This window comes from Impatiens glandulifera, chromosome 5 (assembly GCF_907164915.1).
Source record: "Impatiens glandulifera chromosome 5, dImpGla2.1, whole genome shotgun sequence".
Lineage (NCBI taxonomy): Eukaryota > Viridiplantae > Streptophyta > Magnoliopsida > Ericales > Balsaminaceae > Impatiens > Impatiens glandulifera.
In genome coordinates, this window is record NC_061866.1 from 7,367,174 (window position 1) to 7,389,608 (window position 22,435).

Genomic DNA, 22,435 nt, shown 5'->3' on the forward strand with positions numbered 1-22,435 from the left:
TTGAGGTTTTTTAATTCTTTTACTTAAAACATAACCATTCCATACCATCTAATATCACTTTTTTTATTTAATAAAATACCAAAATTACCTTACCTTTCATTTCATTATTTAATATTAATATAATACCAATACTGAAAAAACAAATTAATTTTTGACTATTTTAATCATTAAACACCCTCCAAAAATAAACCCACAAACAAGATCCACATGGTAAAAAAAAAAATAACCAAAAAATAAATAGTTATTATTTTTCTCTTTTGGTTGCTTTACAAAAACAAATAAAAAGAATTAAATAAATGAAATCTGATCCAGCTAGCTTGAACCGTTGGGAAGCGTTTATGCCTATAAAAATAAGGTCCCCCTTTTTTCATATTTAGACTCTGTTTTCTCTCTCTCTCTCTTACAGATCCCATCTTCAATCAATACCCATAAAAACCCAGTTTAATTCTTCTTCTTCATCAGTCTATCAAGAATCGAATCAGTAAAGAATTGAATTGAGTTGAGTTTCGTCTTCTTTATTTTCTTTGCTTATTACAGAATATATATACATAAATATACAAACTTTCTTCCATCTTAATGCAAAAACACTTTAATAGACTCTAGACTTTAATGGTCTGAATTTAAACCAGTCTCTCGCCGCCTTTCTTCTGCCCTTTGTTCGGCGCTGCTGCAAGCCTGCAAATAGTATTTATCATCACTCTTTAATTTGATCTCAGAAGAAGACAGTGATATCAATTAATTCATTCGTTATTCTCTCTTCTGGGTTTTGGTTATAAATAAATTCCGGCTGAGAGAGATCTGGGTTGAGTTCGAGAAGTGATTTTAGAAAGTGGGTATTGAAAAATTCCTTTCTTTTTCTTGGCCTTTGTTGTTCTCTGTTTTTTTTTATTATAATCCTTTGGTTTCAACAGTTAGTGCTGTTTGAGACTGATGGTCAAATATAAATATGGCTGGGTTCATTCCTTTTCGATGTTTCATTGTCTCATTTTTCTGTCTTCTTTTGTTTCAGATCTAAAGACTTCACCTTTTTCAACTGGGTGATTAATCGACTACAATGTTGGCTCAGAAGCAACAATCAGAGGAAGCTATAGTTTCTCATTTCAACAACGAGACTGAACATGACGGCGTAAAAGACGACGAGAAGCTGCCGGAAAACGGTTCTCTTTTCAGTGTCAAGAATTTACTCTGGCATGGTGGTTCTGTTTGGGATGCCTGGTTCAGCTGTTCTTCCAATCAAGTATTATCATCTTTGATCTTGTCTTTTTTTGAAATGGGTTTATCAAGAAACATGATTTTGATTGATTATTTGATTATGACAGGTTGCTCAAGTTCTGTTAACTTTGCCTTATTCATTTTCTCAATTGGGTTTGGCATCAGGGATTGCTCTTCAGATATTCTATGGTTTGATTGGAAGTTGGACAGCTTATCTTATAAGTGTTCTGTACATTGAGTATCGAACTAGGAAAGAAAAGGAGAATGTTAATTTCAAGAACCATGTTATCCAGGTCTCTGTTTCTGTGTTTATGTTTATGTTTTGGTTTTGGTTTATAGAATCTTTGTATTGAGTTTTGTTTTTGTTGAATGAACAGTGGTTTGAAGTTCTTGATGGATTGTTGGGTCCATATTGGAAGGCTATAGGTTTGGCATTCAACTGTACTTTTCTTCTGTTTGGATCTGTGATCCAACTCATAGCTTGTGCAAGGTAATCAAGTTTAAAATTGAAAATGAATAAGAAAACTTAATCTGATTTTGGTATTTGTTGATGATGATGATGATGAACAGTAACATATATTACATAAATGATCGGCTTGATAAAAGGACATGGACATATATATTTGGAGCTTGTTGTGCCACAACTGTCTTCGTTCCTTCATTTCACAACTACCGGATTTGGTCTTTTCTAGGACTTGGAATGACTACTTATACCGCCTGGTATTTGACCATCGCTGCTTTTCTTCACGGCCAGGTTCATTTTCTCTCTTTCCTCCCCCTTCTCCGGCGCCGGCGACGGCACCGGCAACATCTTTGGTTTCATACTCTCATGTCTCAAGGACTGCTTCTTATAATCCCCAAGGATTATTTGAAAATGGTTTTTGGTGATGATAAGCTAATAAGGACTACTTGTTTTAGCTGGGTTTTATTTTTATTCAAGTATGATCTAATGGGTTTTATAAATAAATAAATAAATTATTACAAATAATCACCTAGTGGTTAATCTAAATAATCTTATTTTCTTCTTTATAAATTAATTTTAAATAATTCACTTTCTTTTATCTAAATAAGTCTTACATCAAACAAGTCTTAAATTAGCTATTCAAATAATTTAATACTAGATTTAAATAACTTTTATTACTTCAATTTATTAATTAAAATATTAAAAACAATTATTTTAAATTATTATTTTTTATTTTATTACTCTATATTAATACTCATTCAGTCATTTTACTAAAAATATTTTCACCTCTTTAAAATGATCATTATTTATTTTTCCTTCTATATTATTAAAATAATCCTAATCCAAACAGGCCTAAGAACATGTTTGATTTTGACTTATGTGAATAACTAAGGGCTTGTTTGTTCTTGTTTAAATTATCAAACATATCTTTGTAGTAATTAATGTGGAAAATTAGTACTATATCTTGTCCCTCTCTCTATATGTAGATACAAAAAAGAAAGTAAATTTAATAAAAACAAAATTGAAATCCAAAGTAATTTAATATTTTGATAGGATAACATTAATTAATAAATACAAACTGACATTTACAAATTAAAATTCATTTTTTTTTTACAGGATAAAGGAGTGATGCATACTGCTCCGACGAAACTTGTCTTATATTTCACCGGCGCCACCAATATTCTTTACACCTTCGGTGGCCACGCTGTCACTGTGTAAGCTTTTTATTTTATTTTATTTTATTTCATTTTTAATCCACCGCCAAATAAATGACAGAAACATGCTTTCACATCATATAATTATTAATCATTTTTTATATGATTTACTAATCATATAATTATGTCAGTAAATCATATATAGACACTTCAATTTGCAGCTTTTGTTGTTTTAATTAATTTAATTTTATTTAATTTGTAGAGAAATTATGCATTCAATGTGGAAGCCTCAAAAGTTCAAGTATATATACTTATTGGCTACACTTTATGTGTTCACATTAACCTTGCCCTCGGCCTCCGCCATGTACTGGGCTTTTGGCGATAATCTTTTAAGTCATGCCAATGCTTTCGCGGTTCTCCCAAAGACGAGGTGGAGAGATGCTGCCGTTATCCTAATGCTCATTCATCAGGTAATACATTATGGTAGTTTAAGTATCAAGAATCGGTATTATCATGTCAACCTATATTAGACTCATTAAGTTAGCTCAATTATTAATAATAGTGTTTGATATGATCATATCATTTCAATCCATTAGGGTAAGTAACTGAAGTGTCAAGAATGGATATACGATTATTAACAATTATTGACCTAATATAATTTGTATGAATGCAGTTCATTACATTTGGATTTGCTTGCACTCCATTATACTTTGTATGGGAAAAGGTAATAGGAATGCACGACACGAAAAGCATATGTTTGAGGGCTTTAGCGAGACTGCCTGTGGTTATACCGATATGGTTTTTCGCAATTATTTTCCCTTTCTTTGGTCCAATTAATTCGGCTGTTGGAGCTCTCTTGGTTACTTTCACAGTTTACATCATTCCTTCTGTTGCCCATATGCTAGTCTACAGGAAAGCATCTGCTCGCAAGGTATTATTATTATTATTATATCTCATTTCTTTTCTGTATTATGATATTTTTGTGTTTGCTGATCTGTATCTTAGGGGTAGTATAGTCATTTCAACTGTTTTGAGTGACCCAGAACATATTTTTTATGGTTGCCCACTTTTTGATATGGGTTATTTATAAGACCCACTATATCTAATCATCAATTCTACTCAAATAAAATCATAAAATAATTTTTTTTTTTAGTAATCATTTATACTCTAATTAGTCCTTTTTACTACCATAATCATTCAAAAGCTTGTTTGATCTTGGAAATAGGGTTATTTGAAAAAAAATCTTTAATAAAAAAATGAATTATTTGAATTAAACTATTATATTATCTTTTATATTAAAAATTTTATAAAAATAAAATAAGGGTATTGATTATTTGATAGTTTAAAAGATAAGTGATCTAGTAATTTTTATTTTTTTTAAATAATCAAATCACACAAGATTAAACAAGCACCAATGCCTTGTTCTTAGATTCATAGGGTTATTTGAATAACCCATTTCTAGTATATCTATCCTACAATAAATTTAACTTTTCATAACCCTATACCATAAACAAGATTATTTAAATAACCCATATCAGAATAAGGCTCAAAATAACAATTTTCTTTTTAAAATCCTTATGGTTATTGAGATAGAGATAGGTGTGATGATGATGATGAATTGTACAATGGCATTAAATAGGGGTGTTGGACATGAAAATATATGATGTATGGGAGAGAAGATATGTTGGTGAGATGTCGTTTTCGTTTTAGTTATAGGGCACACAGTGTCATTGTTGTAGTATTATGCCTTAGATGAGCTGGCCTTTGAAATAGATCGATAGTGACAATCCTAATAATAGTAATCTTTATAATTAATATTCTTCTTCTAATTTATTATACATAATATGAAATTTAAATGATATGAATGCAGAATGCCGCAGAGAAACCTCCATTCTTCATGCCAAGTTGGACTGCCATGTATTGCTTGAACATGTTCATAGTGGTTTGGGTTTTAGTTGTGGGGTTCGGGTTTGGTGGTTGGGCTAGCTTGACCAACTTCGTTAGACAAGTCGACACTTTCGGTCTATTTGCAAAATGCTACCAATGCAAGCCGCCTACTCCTCTTCCGAAACATTGATGATCTTCGATCGAATATTGATGGCATTTTGTATCATAGAATGAGGATGATGAATTGATGATCGATGTTATTACATTAGTAATTAATTAAGGAATGCATGCATGTGTGTTTTGGATTTGCTTTTTAGTTTTTATTTTTTTGAGTAAAGTTTACTAGATTTATAATTAATTTTTAAAAAAAGATGGAGTGGTGGATTATGATCTCTTAATAGGGTCAATCTGTTGTTATGTTCAGCATTTAGGGTTCTATTTAAAATGAATAGTGTTCGATAATATCTTTTTTTTTTGCTTTTTGGAAATCAAAGCTTGCACTCAATCTTATTATTTATATATATAATATTGAAAAAGGGGTCATGGGTGTTTGTGTTTTTATCTTTACAAGGAATGTTGGCCGGCTTCCTTTGGATTGTTTTTTTCTTTTAAATATTTGTGTATCTTTATTAATATAGGGTTAGTTTGATTCAGTTTTTTATTCATTGAAAGTTGAGTGTGTTACCATTCATGTTTTGAAATCATAAATGGTTTTGAAATCATTTATGAGGAAACTTTGAATGTGTCTATGTTTTGCAATAAATAAAAAATAAAACTCATAGACATAACCCTAGGCGAGGTAAACTTGGAGATTAACTCTTTTCCGATAAGCATTTTATGCATATACGATAAGCCTTAATTTTAGTTTCTCATACTTATGTCGTTATAAAACTTATGTGTTTATATTTTTGTTTAGATTTGGATGTTTTTTCTTTACCTGGATCAAATGATATTTATGGTTTTCATGCAATGCTTCGACCATTTCTGATTTTCGGAATCATCATTGTATATTTTCAATAATCAAAGTGTGAGTTTTCTTTTTATGTTGTTGGTTATTGAGGATTTCTTATTTTGATGTTACATTTAGTGTCTACATAGACTTTTTATTATTATTATTGTTTATTACTACACAATCTAATTAATAACTTATTTGTACTAATATGATATTTTTTATAGTGCATTTAGTCTTTTGAGATGTTATATAAACTAATGGAATTTAGAAAGTCTTACTATTTTTTTTGTTTAAAATAAATGTTTTTGTCTAATGAACTAAAATTAATTAATTTCTCATTTGTCAAACAATTCAACATTACGTGTGTTTGAATTCTACTATTTTTCTCATTCATGAACCCTTTGCCTTAACTCATCCAAATTGCAAGCTAAATATTAATTCAATAGTAAATAGTGTAGTGAATTTGATATAAATTAATAAATATATATATATATATATATGGTGAATTTTAGGAGTTCTAGGACAAATTTTTTATTTTGGCTTGAATTTGATTCTCCCAAAGTGCATTATTTTTTGAAACTTTTTTAGATTAAGTTGAAACTCATCCTATTTATACTATGTTCAAGCTCCTAATTCTAATTTTTCATTCAATTCAATCAAATCCAAATAAAACTGGAGGAGCAAATAAGACTTTCCATCAATTTGTTAGAAAAAACTTATAGATTTAAAAAAATCGCAGACAAAAGAAAGACTATTACAAAATTTTATATCGAAAAAATCGATTTTCAATATACCAACAAAATTGAAGGTATAGTACCGATACCAAAATTATTAATAATATAAAAGTATTAATTTTTTTTAAAATTTATATACGCTATGTACCGAAATAATATTTATAAATTAAAAATATATATAATACTTCTACATTCATCTCAAAAATCAAACAACAACATCAATAAGAATAAGAGCAACTTTAAAAGTATTTTTTTCTCTTAAATATATTGATTTTAATTTAATTATATAAATCTAATTTAAAAAAAATATCAAAATATAATTAAACTTTAATATTATTTGGTATGAACGTATAATATCGATATTTTATCAAAATTAAGGTATACCGTCAATTTTAGGTATAATCGGTGTGTTATTTGTATCATCCTAAAATAACGGTACATTTATATGACTTTTTATATAACAAAATTTTCGATAAAATATGAATAAAATGTTAGGTATACCGTACCAACTCAAAACTCACATTGATGTTATGATTTATCTTTTACTATAAGTGTAACTTATTTCTTTTAATTTAGAAAAAGATGGTTGTCTGTGGATGCATCATTTATCCCCCTTTTAAAAAATGTCTTTCTTTTAAAATTTGATCACCTAAGATTCTCTCTACAGAAGGAGGGCCATCCTTCATTCACATGGCTAGCTACCCATGTTACTTTCTCTTTTCTCTTTCTTATTCAAAGCCTCCTCTCCACATGACAACATGCATGAATCTCTTCCTATATTCATTTATTTGTTTAAATATATATCTTCTAAGGATGCTTATATTCTGTGATCATAAAAAGAAGATGATCATGTTCTTTTCCCAAGTTAATTAATTAATCAATTAATTATATCAATGTTGCATGAAGGTGGGACCCAATATCCTAGATTAATGTCTAATTTATTCCTTAATCACTCTACTAATTATATCTTAATTATTTGTTTTCATCTCCTGCTAGATATATAGTTCAATGACAAAAGACATTAATTAAAAGACTCATGATTATGTGATCTTATACATGTTTAATTAGGATTAGTGAAATGATTCAATCCTTACAAACAATAATTTTTATATATGTGATATATTTGTGTAGTTAGATAGAAATTTTCCCTTTAAATGTTGTTTTTAACACTGATCAGAGATTGATGAATTGGACCCCATTCACAAATTACTAAAATAAGTGCCCTGTTTGTGGTTATAAGTAGGCCAAGAAAAGATGGGACTTGGGGGGAATGAATCTTACTAAAGTCTTCTCCCTCTTTCAAGTAATTACTATAGTTAACAGGTTTCATATTTGGCTTATGTACTGTTTTGAGGAGAATGAAATTAATTTCTTTTAACCCAAATCTTCTTGGTATTAGGAAAGTTAGGAATGTATTCATTTTCAATGACTAAATACTATTTATTTTTTCAACCAACTTTATTATTATTATTGATTGATTCGAACTTAGGGATGGCAACGAGTATTATATCCACCGGGTAGTACTCATTCCCAAACCCGATTTTCATTTTACTACCCACTCCGCCGGGTAGTACTAATTCCCAAACCCGATTTTCATTTTACTACCCACTCCGATCTTGAACCCGACAGGTATCTCTATTTCTATTTTCTATCTCCATCACCGATTTGTTAGGCATTCGATTCCAACCGGTACCTTTGAGTAAAATGTGAATTTATATATTTATTAAAAAAAATATTGAAGAATATCGAAATAATAAATGACTTTAAAACTAGTAATATCGAAATAAAATAAAAAAAAAAACAACTCAAAACATTGTTTTTTTATATTGTTTATAGATGTAAAAAAGAAATATAAGAACTTAACATTTTTATTAGAATTGAAGAAGAAAATAGAGTAAACTTTCCTGAAAATTTTAAAAAATTAAAAAGTAACAGAAAACGGGGAGTAACGAGAGAAATAATTTTTTTTTATTGAACATTAAAAGTGATTGAAAGAATTTTTTTTGTATTAAAAAATTTTAGGCCTGGTTCTCTTTGGGTTTTTTAAAAAATTCATCCAAAACCAATTTTTCAATCAATTACTTCTTAATAATCATATCACTCATTTTCATTAATCAAAATACTAAAATACTTTCTATTTTAAATTATTTTATTTTTTTTATTCATATAAATCAATATCCTTTAAGTCTTTTTATCAAAAATAATCATTACCTCCTCAAAATCATCACCGGTCCTTCCTTTTTTCCCTCTCTAAGTTTTTTCAAAAACCCCAATCCGAAGATGTAATTATTATGTTGGAGACATGAAATATCACATAGGAGTTCAGGTTTCGCACTCATATTGTTCATCCCTTTAAAATACCGAACCCGATCGGGCAGACATACATGGTTAATTTCGATGCTACCAGTGTCACTAACTGGGCATACAGGTACCATTGCCACCTTTAATTGAACCTTCACACCTAACTTTTGGGTTCTTTTAAATTACACTATTTTATGTGAGTGCTAATTCATTTAAATGCAAATTCAATCTCTTTCCTATAGGGAAAAAAATATGTTCTTGAATACAAATTGCCATTGATTTTAGTTGGAATGTTGGGTGATGATTATAATAGATGTCTACAATGATTTTAGTTCATTCAAATGGGACTATGCTATGTAATCTTCTTCTTATATGCAGCTTCTTCTAGGTTCACATTAGAGTTTATCATTGAACAGTAAGTTTCCAACAACATATATTATTATAGCTCAAATACACTAAATCAATAATAAGCAACAACATGAACAATATCATAGTGAACTTTAGAACTCTATGGTTGATGATCTAATGACAAGTTACAAAAATTCCTCAAAATTTTACACAAAGGAGAAGAAGAGAAACATAGGGAGGTGTGAAGTGCTGACCAGAGATCACAATTCTGAACATTTCACCTCCTCTTTGTATGTATGTATGCCTATGCCTTGATGATAACACAAAACTAATGAATCCTGTTGTTATCTCTTCTTTTGATTGTTTCCTCCTTGAGTTGGTGGAACTAGGTATCCTGAAAATACAGAACAAGAACCTTAACATTTCAATTCTAACAAATAGACTAAGGTTGCGTTTAGATTATGGGAATAGGAATTCCAATTCAATTATGTTTGGTCAATTATGGATGAGATTTTGTTTTACTTCTTTTAATATAAATAGAAATGACAATTTGGGTGGAGACTCATAGTTCATTGATAGAATGTAGTAACTCATGGTCATAAGTTTGAATCTTCACACCCGGACCATTTAAAAAAAAACAATTTGGAAAAATACTATTTATAAGATTAAAATACCGGTTCGAAAGGTTATTTGTTTGAAATAACATAGAAAGAATAAAATGCCGAAATAGGAAGAGTGAAATTAAAAATTAAAAATTCACATTGATTTGAATACACAATTCAAGTTTTTAATTGGTCTAACAAACAAATGGATTGGAACTAGACCCCCAATTCCAAGCACCCTAATTGAACGATTCTTACCAAAGGAAAAGAAGAAAAAAAAATCAAACCATACCTGAGGTTCTAGCACGTTTACCAGCTGCTACTTGGCTTACTTCAATGGACATACTACTCTCAACCGTCCTCCCTTCAGCACACTGCAACATTTTTCAATCATTTTCAAAATGTGTCAATCAACAAAAATGTGCCAGTTTGAACTGTATAAAGCAGCAAGTCTTCATATAGCCACAAAAGTTTCTTAGTCAAACACTTATAATCCAAATTCTAATGAAAAACAACTAATGCATTTATCTGTCTTGACTAAATTTAGTTTCCAAACTAAATCTCATCCATATACATTTCTTGATTCAAAATTTTTGTATCCAAGTGTTTCCAAAAGGGCCCATAATGCCCCATTTGGATAATTTAATGCAAATCGCATCCATTTACGATTTTGTATTCAGGTGTTTCCAAATGAAGCTAATTATGATGACTGCTTTATTGGTAAGAAAGCCTAGAATCATCCTAGATACCCAAAAGGAGGATCATCCTCTCCCCATGGAAGACTATCTAGCTATAAATAAAGACCCTACTAGTCTAGTAAGCAAAGAGACAAGGAGCACTTGGATAAGGGTACAAGCAACAAGACTGACCACCGTTTCCTTACCTCTAAAAAAACAGCAAGTATGCCAAGGCGGCAGTTGAACACACTACACCCCCACCTTTTTTCATGTTAATCCTTTGGAAACATCTTGGGTGCAATGCAAAAATCCAATAAAAAAAGTGGCACCTCTCCAGATAAACCGTATCTCTCTTATCTGGGAAATGTCTTGCCCTCGTACCCATTATCCAAGCAATACCTATGTTTCCAAAGAAAGTAACCAAATCAATCATGCATAGAAGCATCAGGAATCCCCACCTCTTCTTTGGCTAGTGCATCATCAATTGTCTGTCCAGATCCAGAACTAGTAGTATCCCATATAAACCCATTTTCACTTGAAATGGAGAGCTTATCAAAGTTGTTGTCCACAGATCCTTGTTGTGTAACATGTGATAGATATTTATCTGCAGGTCAGTAAAATATAATTAAGATCCAATCATTGGAATTTGACAGAACATAAATGATAAACAAAATGAGTAACAAAGTCCAAACATTATGCGTACTGGCTCAAAGAGGCCAAACTTCTTGTATAAGAGTGTTGGACAAATAATTAGAGAGTAGAATAAAATTATTTACCAGCCAAGCTACGGAGAGCATTCTCAGCAGCTTGTTGCTGAGCATCCTTCCTTGTTCTACCCATTCCAACGCCAATCTTTTCACCAGTAAAAAATACCTGCACAAATGACCAGATAACTCAATGCACGTGTGTAACAACACTAAGGCAAACTCAGTAATCTAGAGAAAGAAATAACGAGGTGTAGAGCCAAAAGAGATTCAAGAGAGAAATAGGAGGAAATTATATAACTTACAGCATAAAATTCAACTATTGAAATAGGACAACACATCCTATAAATTTTAGAAAATCTTGAGAAGCACTTCCAGCAAAAATATAATTTAAGTCTTAAAGCAACAAATTTATGATCATGGGGGACATAGCAGAAACAGTTATGTTACAAGCATAAACAGTTGAAATATGTCCACACATCCTTAGAAAACATCATTTTATAGTTAGAAAACATCATTTATAGGCCTCTCTAGGGCCTTGGTTGATCTAGGGATATTTGAATAACCAGGTAGTTATTTTCAAATAACCTTGTTTAATGTAGATTATTGAAAATTGAGTAATTTAGGGTTATTTTGTTAAAACAAGTTTAGGGGTATAAATATATAATGGAAAAATATATATATATATGTGATTGATGACTAGATTGTAGATTGGAATTAATCCAAGTTAACCCACATCAAACAAGTTCTAGATGTTTATCATACAGTAATACACAGTTCAACAATGATTTTCATAAAAAATTATTGTAAACGGCAAATCACATTCCTAGTGTAGTCAAAAGACATTCCAAGTGCAGGGTGCCATCTATTCAGTTTCTTAACATTTACTCGCCATGCCATGCTACAATAAAAATGGCAAGGCATAGGCTGATATAGCCAAGCAACCCAATAGCCCAACCTATGATTAGATTAGAGTAACTAGTTCAAAAAATTACAAGGAAATAGAAGGTACTTGCCCACAAAATTTGCAATTCTCTCTTCAAAAACACAGAACGAATATGATGGATGGAGAACACAAACTAATAACTCAAAATATTGTTCTGTATCTCAACAAGCAGTCTATTCGCTCAAATTAGACAAAGTAATAGATTGCATATAAAAGGAATCCTAGTGATCAGCTAAGGCTATGCAAGTGCTCAAAATGATGTCAAAATAAGGATATGGCACATGACAGGAGTTAAAAGGGACATGATAATTTATGTAGTTTATCCAATTAATCTAGAAGAGGCAGTAAGTTCACTGAAGCCCTAACCTCAACACAGAACTGCATATCTTTATTGTTGCTCGTAGTTGGCCCAAATTCAACCTACATTCCCAAAGAGAAATTAAATAAATAAGTAAATTATTGAAAATTAACAACCAATTGATTTAAAATTTAACAGCTTTCCACACCTTAGAATTGCATCGTCTCCCAATTTCTTGTAGCACTCCCATGCATAAAGAAGATTGCACCATGTTTGGTTTTTCCCCCTCAGTAAGCTCTCCACCATTTGAAGAGGATAGATTATGAATAACACCAACTTCTGTTTCACAACAGGAAATAACTAAGAGGTTAATCATAAAATAACTCAAATATATAACAGATCCAACATGCAGACTGCATACAAAATACAAAGATCTAAGCTGCCAGTGTAAATTAAGTCAAACTTAAAGATATAGATAATACTATGTCTAAGAAAAGGAAAAAGACGTTGTAGAGTAATGTATGTCCCTAAGTAAATAACCCAAACAAAATCAAAATACAAAGTCTTATAATGTACTCACTGCAGATACATTCAACTGTCAGATGGATTCTTTGCAAAGAGTGGGGATTGGAAAGCTCAATCATTTTGGAGAATTCACAAAATGAAAGATGAAAAGTAGTTTGAATTGTCTAGAGAATAAGATTTTTTTATTTGTTTTGAATAAATATAGAATCTCAGAAATGTTGGGATAACTATAATAAAAATACAAGTGCAATTTGGTTGATTTCTACAGTGTTTGTTTTTCTAAAAAAAAGACTACCAGATGGCTGGTTCAGTGAAGGAAGATTATGTTTTCTCGCTCCCCGTCCTATACATGCCTGCAAGTAATTAAAACAGAAGTGTCACTTCCACTATTTATGGAAACAGAGGTGTGGATCAAATTTGAACATCAGTATACTAAATAAAACTAGCAACTAAGAATCTTCTGGAACACCAATTGATTCATATTGAAATTGAACCTCTTCATGCTTTGCTTCAGATAGATTTTGTAGTATTCCTGCAGAAAAGTGACTTGATGCACCATGGTTCTGTGGGAGATGTTGTTTCTCCATATTCAATGTATTTTCCAGAATAGCTCCTGATGTTCTGGCATTTAAATATCCTCGATGGTTGTCATCTTCTAACCATCCACCTTGGGGTTGTATGTTGTTTAAAACTCCATGACCAGGCAATTTAGACAAAATAGGAGGTTCATTCAAGCCCTGATACCGTAATTCTTGAGAAGGATTCACAATAAATGGTCTTTTCTTCATTTCAGGTTCAGACTCAGATAAACCGACATCTCGTCTAAAAGGAGCTCCAAGCAAACTAGGTTCTAGAAGTCCCAAGAAATAAAAATTGCATAAGAATATAATCCGAAAATAATGCCGCATTCAATAGCTTGCATTTTAAACTAGGAATAATGGAAGATGCATCAGAAATGTACGTACTATCTGACGGTATGATTGTTCTGAAAGATCCTGGAACACGAACACCTGGAACAGTGGTGGCCGATATATGTGAGGAGGCTTCAGGTTTTGACTCTGGACCATTTACAATGGGGTGTACAAGGCGTACAGTACTCTTCTCATCCTGAAGCATGTAAGGATTGACAAAAATTAAATAGGTTCAGATAATGCCATAATGGCATTTCAAAGGCAACAAAACAATGAAGAAAGAACATTGTCATGGAGATTCTCAATTAAAATAAAACATATGAGGTAGTGCATCTACCAGCTCGTTTGACTGATGAACAACTTCAGGAACATACATTCCCTCTGGAATGGGGACATGTATGTTTCCATTCGGCACAAAACTAGCATCCTAATAATGAACAAATTAAAAAATAGATGAGTGATCAACAATTTTCAATACCAATTCCAACAGTCACTGGATGCAATTTTTCATGTCAACATACCTCAGACATCATATAATTGCTCACATCAGGTGCAGAAGGTAAACTTATGACCTCATCTTCGTAAAAGAGATCAGAGATTCTACGAAGCAGGATTTCATCAAAATCCCTACACAAATATACATGTAAACCTTTGTTATTCAAGATAGTTGATCAAGAAATTCCCATGAAGGACAAAGAGACTTACCTGAAGAAACCGCCCCTCACATTGCATGCTACATTTCTCGCCACACATAGGACGGAAACAGCATTTGCCATCTACATTGAAAATGAAATTCTCAGATGCATTCATATTTCTAAAAAGATAAGTATGATACAACTTTAAAGATAAAGGCGTACCTCTGCCTGCGGAGCATAATATGGAGTGTAGGGAGGGACGACATGAACCCGAGGCTGATCTTTATCTTCCCAGACTTTTAAACGATCATCGATCACCATGGCCATCTTTGGATGACAATTGCCATCCTGAAAGACATTAAGCAGCGACTTTCTAGCGCCTATAGAGAAATAGAACTCAACAATGAAATAGACATACAAAAGGAGGAAGACTAGCAGTAAAAGTTTATGAGAAATCAAGTTAAGTTTCCAGTCCAAGTGGAAAAAGGAAAGACGAAAAAATAGGAACATAGAACACATCTTATCATTGTACAATGACTTGCCTGATTTGACACAAACAACACGCCTCAATAACTGCTTTGAATGAATCAAGTGCGCCTCCGGGTCAAGCAATCTCCACATCTCTAAGGCGTAATCTCTTTCAGCCATAGTACAAACATAAACTTCAAATCTTTTACGCCCTTTAGCAGTCAAATAACTCCTCAAATCCTCCCAGGCAGGCCTAAGTCTCACCAGCACACTAGTGTCACGGTTCTGCAATATAAGTAGATGGTGTTTGAAAGAAAATTGAAAAACTTTTTACGTATAAACTAATAAGAATACATAAACAGAAGATACAGGCTGGTATTGGTGGAATCATTCTTTCTGAGAAGCAAGTCAAGCCACTTTTCACTATTAGACAAGTCCAAGTTGTGCAGGGAAGAGCCAACGGTAAGTACCATCAAAATTCAACGATGAAACACTGTCAAAACTCTCAATAATTCACATAAACCTTCTGCCGTTAAAAGAAAATTAAGGGAAATCATGAACACCATCAGGCATAAGTTATGCAGCAAAAGGCACCAGTACAAAATTGCAATGAGGATGATCATATTAGAAAGCTCTATTGGATGTTGAAATTCAATTAGTTTGATCCTGTGAACATTTATTAGCGTAACATGTTGTGTTCATCAGGTATGTAAATGGCCGAGGCTAGGCCATTTTTGGTAATAACAAATCTACCCACTTCGCTTCTTTCGGCATGGGTATTTTCCAATTACAAACAATTAAATCACTTTGATTCAAAATCATCACTCATTGAACAAACAACAGCATTTAACAAGAGCAAGCCAAAAGTATAATGGTAGGCATTCATTCATCTACTTGGAAAAATTAAATGAACAGACGCATTTTGAAGTGCACACATCAATTTGGGCACTTCTATTACTATACAAACAAGAAACAACATATATGAAATACTGAATAGCTTCAAAGTTCTAACCTCCGGGTTAATGCGGGTAAGCACCGTGTTCTTTTCTGGTATTCTTATGATAGGACGTACCACCACCCTCTCATTTCCATTAGACACCGGTGGGACTTCCTCTAATTGAGCCGTATACATTTTCCCATTGTCCTCAACGCAGTCTTTTTCAGCATACTGTTTCAACAGGATTCTATCATCCATATATCGTTTTAGTTCAGCTGTCATTCCCGATACTCTAATCGGATCAGTTTCACGCAATAGCCAATTGCGCAGTGCTTCAATTCTATCCTCAAAAGATTTCATTGTATTGGCAACAATCAAAGTCTCATCGAGATCAAAGACAATAGACAAACACCTCAAATTCAACATCCACACACAGGAATTGTACAATCCAGAAGGTACCGCAAAGCACCAAAAACAAGGAAACTTCTTTTGCTTACTTGGCATAGCCACCAAATGAATCTCTTCCTCTCCAAGAACAACCACAGCCGTCTATAATAAATGAAATGAAATGAAATTAAACTAAGTTAATATAAAATGAAACATATTTAAGTATAAATATATTAAATATAAATATATACAATCCACCATTTGTCTCAGTTAGACCTTGAGCTCAAAGAAGCAGGAAGTATGAAGAGTGATCAAGTGAGGTTGTTCAACTGGAGAAGACGATTCAAGCTTGCATCGTACAGAAAATGAAGAAATTGTTTGGAGAATTGAAATAGGTGGACATCTCTCACTCTGTGGAGATATATGATGGATCCGAATCTCGTTGTTTGGAAATTGAAAACTTTGTCCATTGACTTGTATTGCCTCCAATTCACCCAAACGAACATCACCATGGTAGACCACCGACTTAAACCCTAAACGGTTCATCAACTTTGACTATAATCAAATTGAAGATAACCTGAAAAAATCAATCAGATCTTGAAACAAAGAAATGTGAATCAAAATCTACAAACCTAACATCAACCCTAAGAGAATTCAAAAGCTCCTTCAAACCCCTCTTTCTCTCTCTATCTTCTCCCTCTTTCAGTCTTTCTCTCTCTAGCAGCGGTTTTAAAAGCATGGGAGGAGTCTGCTTTATATAGGAAAGGAGAGGGTGGTCTCTTAATAAATTGGGTTTCATTTTGATGAAAATTACGAGAATGCCGGGTAATCCTTATGATGGGTTATCCTATTTTAGGTTGGATTTGTTTGCGTCTTTTGTACACCGTACGATAGACTTCTCTTTTTGGACTAAAACATTGAAAACCGTTGGATCATTATTAAGAGAAAAAAAAATAATAATTTTATTTATTATAATAAATAAACCTTGTTAAAAAATTTGGATATTTGGATAGGAATGACTATGGTGGGCACTTAATTATATGAGAGGAATATTTAATAAAAATATTGTTTAATGTATTTAAATAACAAAAGTTAATTTTAATTTAAATAATTTATTGTAAAATCATTCTTTTATTATTCAAAATTATCAATAAATGTTATTTATTTTTTTAAAATAAAAATATTTTTATTATATATTTTTACTCAAATATTTAAATAGAATATTACCAGCTTACAAGCCAGAGATAAAAATTCATTAAATTCAATTAATATCTTAAATCAAAATTTATAGGAGTTTGATTTAAGATTTGATAACATAAATAAACTATTTTGTTGTGTTTTGGAAGTAAACGGGATATTGTTGTTTTGTAAATAATATATATATATATAATTATATATATATATATATATATAAATTATTTAAATAAGTTATAAATAATAAATTTTACTACGAATATTCTAAACAAGGTTATAAGTAATTTCTGCACATTTATTATATATATATAATATGTAAGTTTAGAAAATCCCTTACATTTGTTTATAGTGTTTCTCCTTTTAAAAATTGAGAAGCATATGTCTGTATATTGTTTGTCATAAGTTACTTCACGTAATAAATCAAATGTCTTCAAAATCAACATTACAAAAGTGAAAGTAAAAAAAGTTTGCTAAAAGGACGTGACAACCACAAACTTTTGTTTGACAGCTTCTTTGTGAGTTTCGTGGCGATTCGGCCTAACAGAGAGCATTATAATTTACGAAGCTTGAACATTTATATATGATAGTGTAACTTCTTTAATTTTTTCACTCTTCTAGTAAGTTGTAACATCTTTAAAATATTTATCATCATTTAGCTCACGACCGTAAGTATATTTTGTGATAAGTTTTGTTTTTATGTGATCTCAAGTACCTCTCACTTAATAGTTAATATAGACCTAATTGTCTAACATAGTTTTCTTGTAGCTCATTTGTTTCCTCAATTCTTCGTTTAGTCTAGCTTCCTAGTAAGTTTAATTCACTTTATACTTGAATTAGATAGACATTATTAGTGTTTCTTTTCATCACCTAATACAAGTACTAAATAAAGTAATTTCACATTTTCAAAATACCCCTCATTTCACAAGTACAATCATGTAAGCAAACCTAAAAATAAGGCTTTAATGTCCTTACAAATTAGATAGCTATCCCTCATTTCACAAGTGCAATCATGTAAGCAACAAGCATTGGAAAATTTAAGGCTTTTATGTCCTTACATTGATCCCACTTTTTGAGTTAGCTTAACTATTTTAGATTTGAATTCTCTTTTGTTTAAACAAGAAGATGATAAATTTATTACAAACTATGATAGTGCGACATTGAAATAAAAGCGTCATCTTTCTATACGTCAAGAAATTAGTTTTACATATATACTAACAAAATCTTCATGTTAGCTATTAATCTTTCCAATTCAAAACCCCATTAATTGAACATTAATCATCCATTTACATTGTTTTCTCATATATCCATTGCCATAATTAAGAGAAACATTAAAGGAAAGCTCTACATAGCCTTATTTTTTATAAAGTAGCTCAAAGAAAAGGGAAAAGTATCAAATAATTTAGGTTTTTTATTCATTTCTTAGGAGGAAAGAATTTGAGATGAAATGAGAAAATATATTGGCATTAATAAAGGATGGGGATAGGCATGCAAGAAAGTCATGTCCTAGCACTTAAGTTATATGGATAAAAGAATAACTAAAGGAAAGATGCTAGAAAATATTAACATCTTTTTCCCATTTTGAGCAATCAGATTTTAGTGGCAAATATTTAAAGACAAATAATTGTATCATATAGTTTAAATAATACTCTTCTAGTGTAAACAGAAAAAAAATTCTTTTCAAATGATTTTGAAGAATTATTATTTTTTATTTTTATTTTAACAATCAAACTATTCATTTTATCAACTAAATTACTCTTATTTATTTTTTATTATTTAAATCAATTGAAAACTCAAATAATAAAAATAAGAGTAAAAATAAAACGGTAAATAATTCATCTTTCTTATACTAAAATACCCTTTATTTTTTTTATATGAAATATTAATACTTTTATCTAATAACTTATATCAAACAAAATTATTTAAGTAATTCAAATTCACCTTAAAGCCTACTAGGAAGAAAATCAATCTTTAAAATCTTATCTTATCTATTCAATTATCTTTATAACTTTTATCTAATTTTATATTATATGCTTTCTTAAAACCTTAACAAGAACAAAAAAAACATCATTAGCAAAGTATCACTCATAAACAATTACAAGCTGCAAGAACTTTATTAGAATTAATATTATATAAGAATTGTCAACTCCACTTCCTTACAACACATTTCATAAAGACTTACCTTAAGAATCCCCATGAATAACAATCCAACCGAAAGCAAGATCTTGGAATTGGAACTTTATAATCCCATTACAAAAAATATATTTTTCAACTTTAAGTTTTATTTGAATAAGATTGGAAATGGGAAGAATGAGAATTATTGAAAATAATAATATTTACAAATATGATTCATCATCCTGCTCTTTATAATCTCCTTAAGTGTTACATTACCTTGGAAGAACTTCTGTCAAATATTGAGAAGAATCATTATCAGAATGTCCTTGAGTATTTAGAAAGGTTTTTTTATTCAAACGGCGGTTAGATGAATTCCTTTCGGAACTTCCACTACCCCAAGACCCGTTGTTATGTGCAGCAGATCCTCCCACCCTAAAAATCCCCGGTTCTGTCAAGGCCTTCTCATTCAATACAATTTCAGGCCTCGAAAGCATTTCCACCACTTGTTTCATACTCGGTCTTTGGTTAGGAGCAGCTTGTGTGCAAAACAATGCTACCTTAACGAACCTAGTCACCTCCTCTTTTGGATACTCTTTAAGATCTGAATCTACTATCTCCAAAATCCTACCCTCTTCTCTTAGCTTCCATGCCTGCAATTTGTTATATAACAACCACTATAGATTAGAACTCTCAATTTGATGCTCTGCCCTGTTCTTACTGATCAGTCAATCACTTACCCATTCAACTAAGACCAATAAATCATCTCCAAATGCATTCTTGCTGCTGCTCTTTCCACTTATTATTTCTAGAAGAACTACGCCAAAACTATACACATCCGCTTTCTTAGTAAGCTGCCCGAGCAATGCGTATTCTGGAGCTAGGTAACCCCTTCATTTGCAAAACCAATTTCCATAAGACCATTTAAAGTAAAAAATATGTGGTCTTTATACCAAATGAAATAAAGAATTACAATATCATTTGTGGATCATGATAAAGAAACAAAAAGAATATTGTAACATGGATCAATCTCATACCCAACAAAAACAATCACTTTTCAAAATGCAAAACTTACACTGTTCCTGCAACACGAGTGCTGACATGGGTGACATTGTCTGGGAAAAGCTTTGCCAATCCGAAATCTCCAATCCTGGGAAGACAGTTTTCGTCTAGAAGTATGTTGCTAGCCTTTATATCTCGATGAACAATCGGTGGGTTTGATTCGTCGTGGAGAAATACAAGACCGGAGGCTGTCCCCAAACATATAGCAGCTCTCTTATGCCATTCTACTAGTGCAGGTATCCGTTTACCTTTTGAACCTGGAAAAAAATAAACAGAGTTTCCTAATTAAAACAGACTAGATTTTGAAAATTTGAAATGGAAAAACTTTGAAATTGGAAAATTTACCAAGTAAAGCATTAGCAAGGCTGTTGTTTTCAAGATATTCATATACTAATATCCTTCTATTGCCTTCTATACAACAACCCAATAACTGAACAAGGTTTGAATGTCGAATTTCTGAAATCAAGCTGATCTCCGTTAGAAATTCTTTAGTCCCTTGTTTTGATTCAGCCGACAGAGATTTGATTGCTACATTAGTTCCATCCCTTAGAATTCCCTAACATTAGTGTAACAATTATGAATCAAATTGTTAACATTATTATAATTTATAACCCTTCTCTGTTATAAAGATACCTTGTAAACAACTCCATAGCCTCCTCCACCAATTTTATTAGATGGATGAAAATTTTCTGCGGCTGATCTCAATGATTGGTAGGAGAAGAGTCTTACGTTATCGGCAACGATTCCTAAGCAATTAATTACACAAAAAGATATTGAAAATGAACGAAAGAATCATAAGAAATAGAACTTGACTAATTTATCATCAACTTTAAAAAACCCACCTTCAGCTTGCGTCCTAGTCTTGTTCTGTTTCCAGGGATTGAAAGAGCCAAAGCAAGTAAAACCCATCTCGAAATATCACAGCTTTAACGAAATTGAATCATACAATCCTAGTTTGACCTGAAAAAAACATGGGTTTCTTCCAAAGTTGAAAAGTTTCTTTTGAGGATGATGAAAGCTATGAAAATGGAGAGTGCGACCACAAATAACGTTGCCCCATCAAAGAAGGAAGAATCGGAAAGCGATGTTGGGTTTCTTTCTTTAACGTGAGAAGGTCGGACTAGGTTAGGTGAACATAAATAAGGAAAATTACGGCAGAGAACTTGCCCCCATTGAAATTTCATGTTCAAACGGATGAAAAACAAGTAAAAGTTGTAGTCCACTAACATCTAAAACCACCCACTTACCATTTAGCGGGATGATTGATTAGGTTGAACATTGAAATTCATTTTTGGGTATTTAGGTTTTTATTAAGGATTTTTACCTAAAATCTAATCATCCATTCATCAATTTAATCAATTTTTTTATCTTTAAAATAGAACCCAGAAAAAAAAGAGAAAACATGTATAGGGTGTTTCGATATACTAACCCCAAAAACTGATTTGTTTTTTTAAATTTTTTTTATAAAACTTAAACAAACATGATAAAAAAACATTAGGAGCTCTTGATGATGTTATATATTAAAGAATAAAACTCATTTATGCCTATAAATTATCATCACTTGCTAATTCTTAATACTCAACTTAAATTTTAAAATATTTGACAATAAACTTGTGTTGTGTTCATATTCATCAGATATGGTTGTTAACCTATTTTATTTATTATACAAAGAATAAGTAGAAATTCAAAAAAAAAATCAATCTTATTAAAAAAAGAGTAATAATAGAGAGCGATAATTTGGTGTCGGGAATAATGTGCCAAAATTTGAGTAGAATTAAAAAATGAAATTTATTTCTTATATTAGATTTCGTCCACTCAACAAATGTAAATCATTCTCGACACTGTTAATGACACAAAATTTATGTTCTTTATCATTACTCTTACAAAAATTATAATTTTGTAAAAGGAATTATTAAAAAGTTACATTTT

At 31.3% G+C, this 22,435-nt stretch overlaps 3 protein-coding genes across 6 annotated transcripts; 1 reads left to right on the forward strand and 2 right to left on the reverse strand.

The window, feature by feature from the left end:
• The first annotated feature begins 362 nt into the window (after positions 1 to 362).
• On the forward strand, positions 363 to 5,176 carry LOC124938319 (auxin transporter-like protein 2). Of its 2 annotated transcripts, none has more exons than XM_047478739.1 (9): positions 363 to 499; positions 1,010 to 1,237; positions 1,320 to 1,505; positions 1,590 to 1,702; positions 1,783 to 1,966; positions 2,792 to 2,889; positions 3,092 to 3,299; positions 3,503 to 3,760; positions 4,700 to 5,176. In XM_047478739.1, the coding sequence occupies exons 2-9, from the start codon at positions 1,055 to 1,057 to the stop codon at positions 4,904 to 4,906; spliced, it is 1,437 nt and encodes a 478-aa protein (XP_047334695.1). In that variant the 5' UTR covers positions 363 to 499; positions 1,010 to 1,054; the 3' UTR covers positions 4,907 to 5,176. The 2 variants fall into 2 exon arrangements, with proteins under 2 accessions (XP_047334695.1, XP_047334696.1); XM_047478740.1 differs by lacking the exon at positions 363 to 499 and adding an exon at positions 571 to 829.
• A 3,949-nt stretch (positions 5,177 to 9,125) lies between these two features.
• LOC124937690 (RNA polymerase II C-terminal domain phosphatase-like 2) lies at positions 9,126 to 16,854 on the reverse strand. 3 transcript variants are annotated; one of them, XM_047477994.1, is made up of 16 exons: positions 16,418 to 16,854; positions 15,830 to 16,303; positions 14,892 to 15,102; positions 14,572 to 14,729; positions 14,420 to 14,490; positions 14,236 to 14,341; positions 14,052 to 14,141; positions 13,769 to 13,910; positions 13,298 to 13,653; positions 13,099 to 13,156; positions 12,487 to 12,617; positions 12,347 to 12,400; positions 11,107 to 11,203; positions 10,789 to 10,934; positions 9,946 to 10,027; positions 9,126 to 9,445 (listed from the first exon to the last, which is right to left on the reverse strand). In XM_047477994.1, exons 1-16 carry the CDS (start codon positions 16,685 to 16,687, stop codon positions 9,396 to 9,398), a joined length of 2,496 nt encoding a protein of 831 aa, XP_047333950.1. In that variant the 5' UTR covers positions 16,688 to 16,854; the 3' UTR covers positions 9,126 to 9,395. The 3 variants fall into 3 exon arrangements, 2 of the variants coding, with proteins under 2 accessions (XP_047333950.1, XP_047333951.1); XM_047477995.1 differs by having other exon boundaries at positions 16,400 to 16,537; XR_007099391.1 differs by having other exon boundaries at positions 9,366 to 9,445; positions 10,537 to 10,934.
• A 2,568-nt stretch (positions 16,855 to 19,422) lies between these two features.
• Positions 19,423 to 21,684, reverse strand: LOC124938725 (putative serine/threonine-protein kinase). Its single transcript, XM_047479223.1, has 6 exons — positions 21,349 to 21,684; positions 21,140 to 21,252; positions 20,852 to 21,062; positions 20,520 to 20,763; positions 20,185 to 20,335; positions 19,423 to 20,097 (listed from the first exon to the last, which is right to left on the reverse strand). The coding sequence occupies exons 1-6, from the start codon at positions 21,413 to 21,415 to the stop codon at positions 19,720 to 19,722; spliced, it is 1,164 nt and encodes a 387-aa protein (XP_047335179.1). The 5' UTR covers positions 21,416 to 21,684; the 3' UTR covers positions 19,423 to 19,719.
• Between the last annotated feature and the right edge of the window lie 751 nt (positions 21,685 to 22,435).

What these genes read in the sequence shown, in the direction of transcription:
- LOC124938725 (XM_047479223.1), bottom strand. Translation starts at nt 21,415, where the DNA reads ATGGGTTTTACTTGCTTTGGCTCTTTCAATCCCTGGAAACAGAACAAG. An exon ending in ACTCGTGTTGCAGGAACAGT is followed by an intron (nt 20,336 to 20,519) that starts GTAAGTTTTGCA and finishes TTGCAAATGAAG; the next exon opens with GGGTTACCTAGCTCCAGAAT. An exon ending in TATTGGTCTTAGTTGAATGG is followed by an intron (nt 20,098 to 20,184) that starts GTAAGTGATTGA and finishes AACAAATTGCAG; the next exon opens with GCATGGAAGCTAAGAGAAGA.
- LOC124938319 (XM_047478739.1), top strand. Translation starts at nt 1,055, where the DNA reads ATGTTGGCTCAGAAGCAACAATCAGAGGAAGCTATAGTTTCTCATTTC. An exon ending in TCAGCTGTTCTTCCAATCAA is followed by an intron (nt 1,238 to 1,319) that starts GTATTATCATCT and finishes TGATTATGACAG; the next exon opens with GTTGCTCAAGTTCTGTTAAC. An exon ending in GGAAAGCATCTGCTCGCAAG is followed by an intron (nt 3,761 to 4,699) that starts GTATTATTATTA and finishes ATATGAATGCAG; the next exon opens with AATGCCGCAGAGAAACCTCC.
- LOC124937690 (XM_047477994.1), bottom strand. Translation starts at nt 16,687, where the DNA reads ATGAACCGTTTAGGGTTTAAGTCGGTGGTCTACCATGGTGATGTTCGT. An exon ending in GTGAGGGGCGGTTTCTTCAG is followed by an intron (nt 14,342 to 14,419) that starts GTAAGTCTCTTT and finishes ATATTTGTGTAG; the next exon opens with GGATTTTGATGAAATCCTGC. An exon ending in TTCACTGAACCAGCCATCTG is followed by an intron (nt 12,618 to 13,098) that starts GTAGTCTTTTTT and finishes GTTGTGAAACAG; the next exon opens with AAGTTGGTGTTATTCATAAT.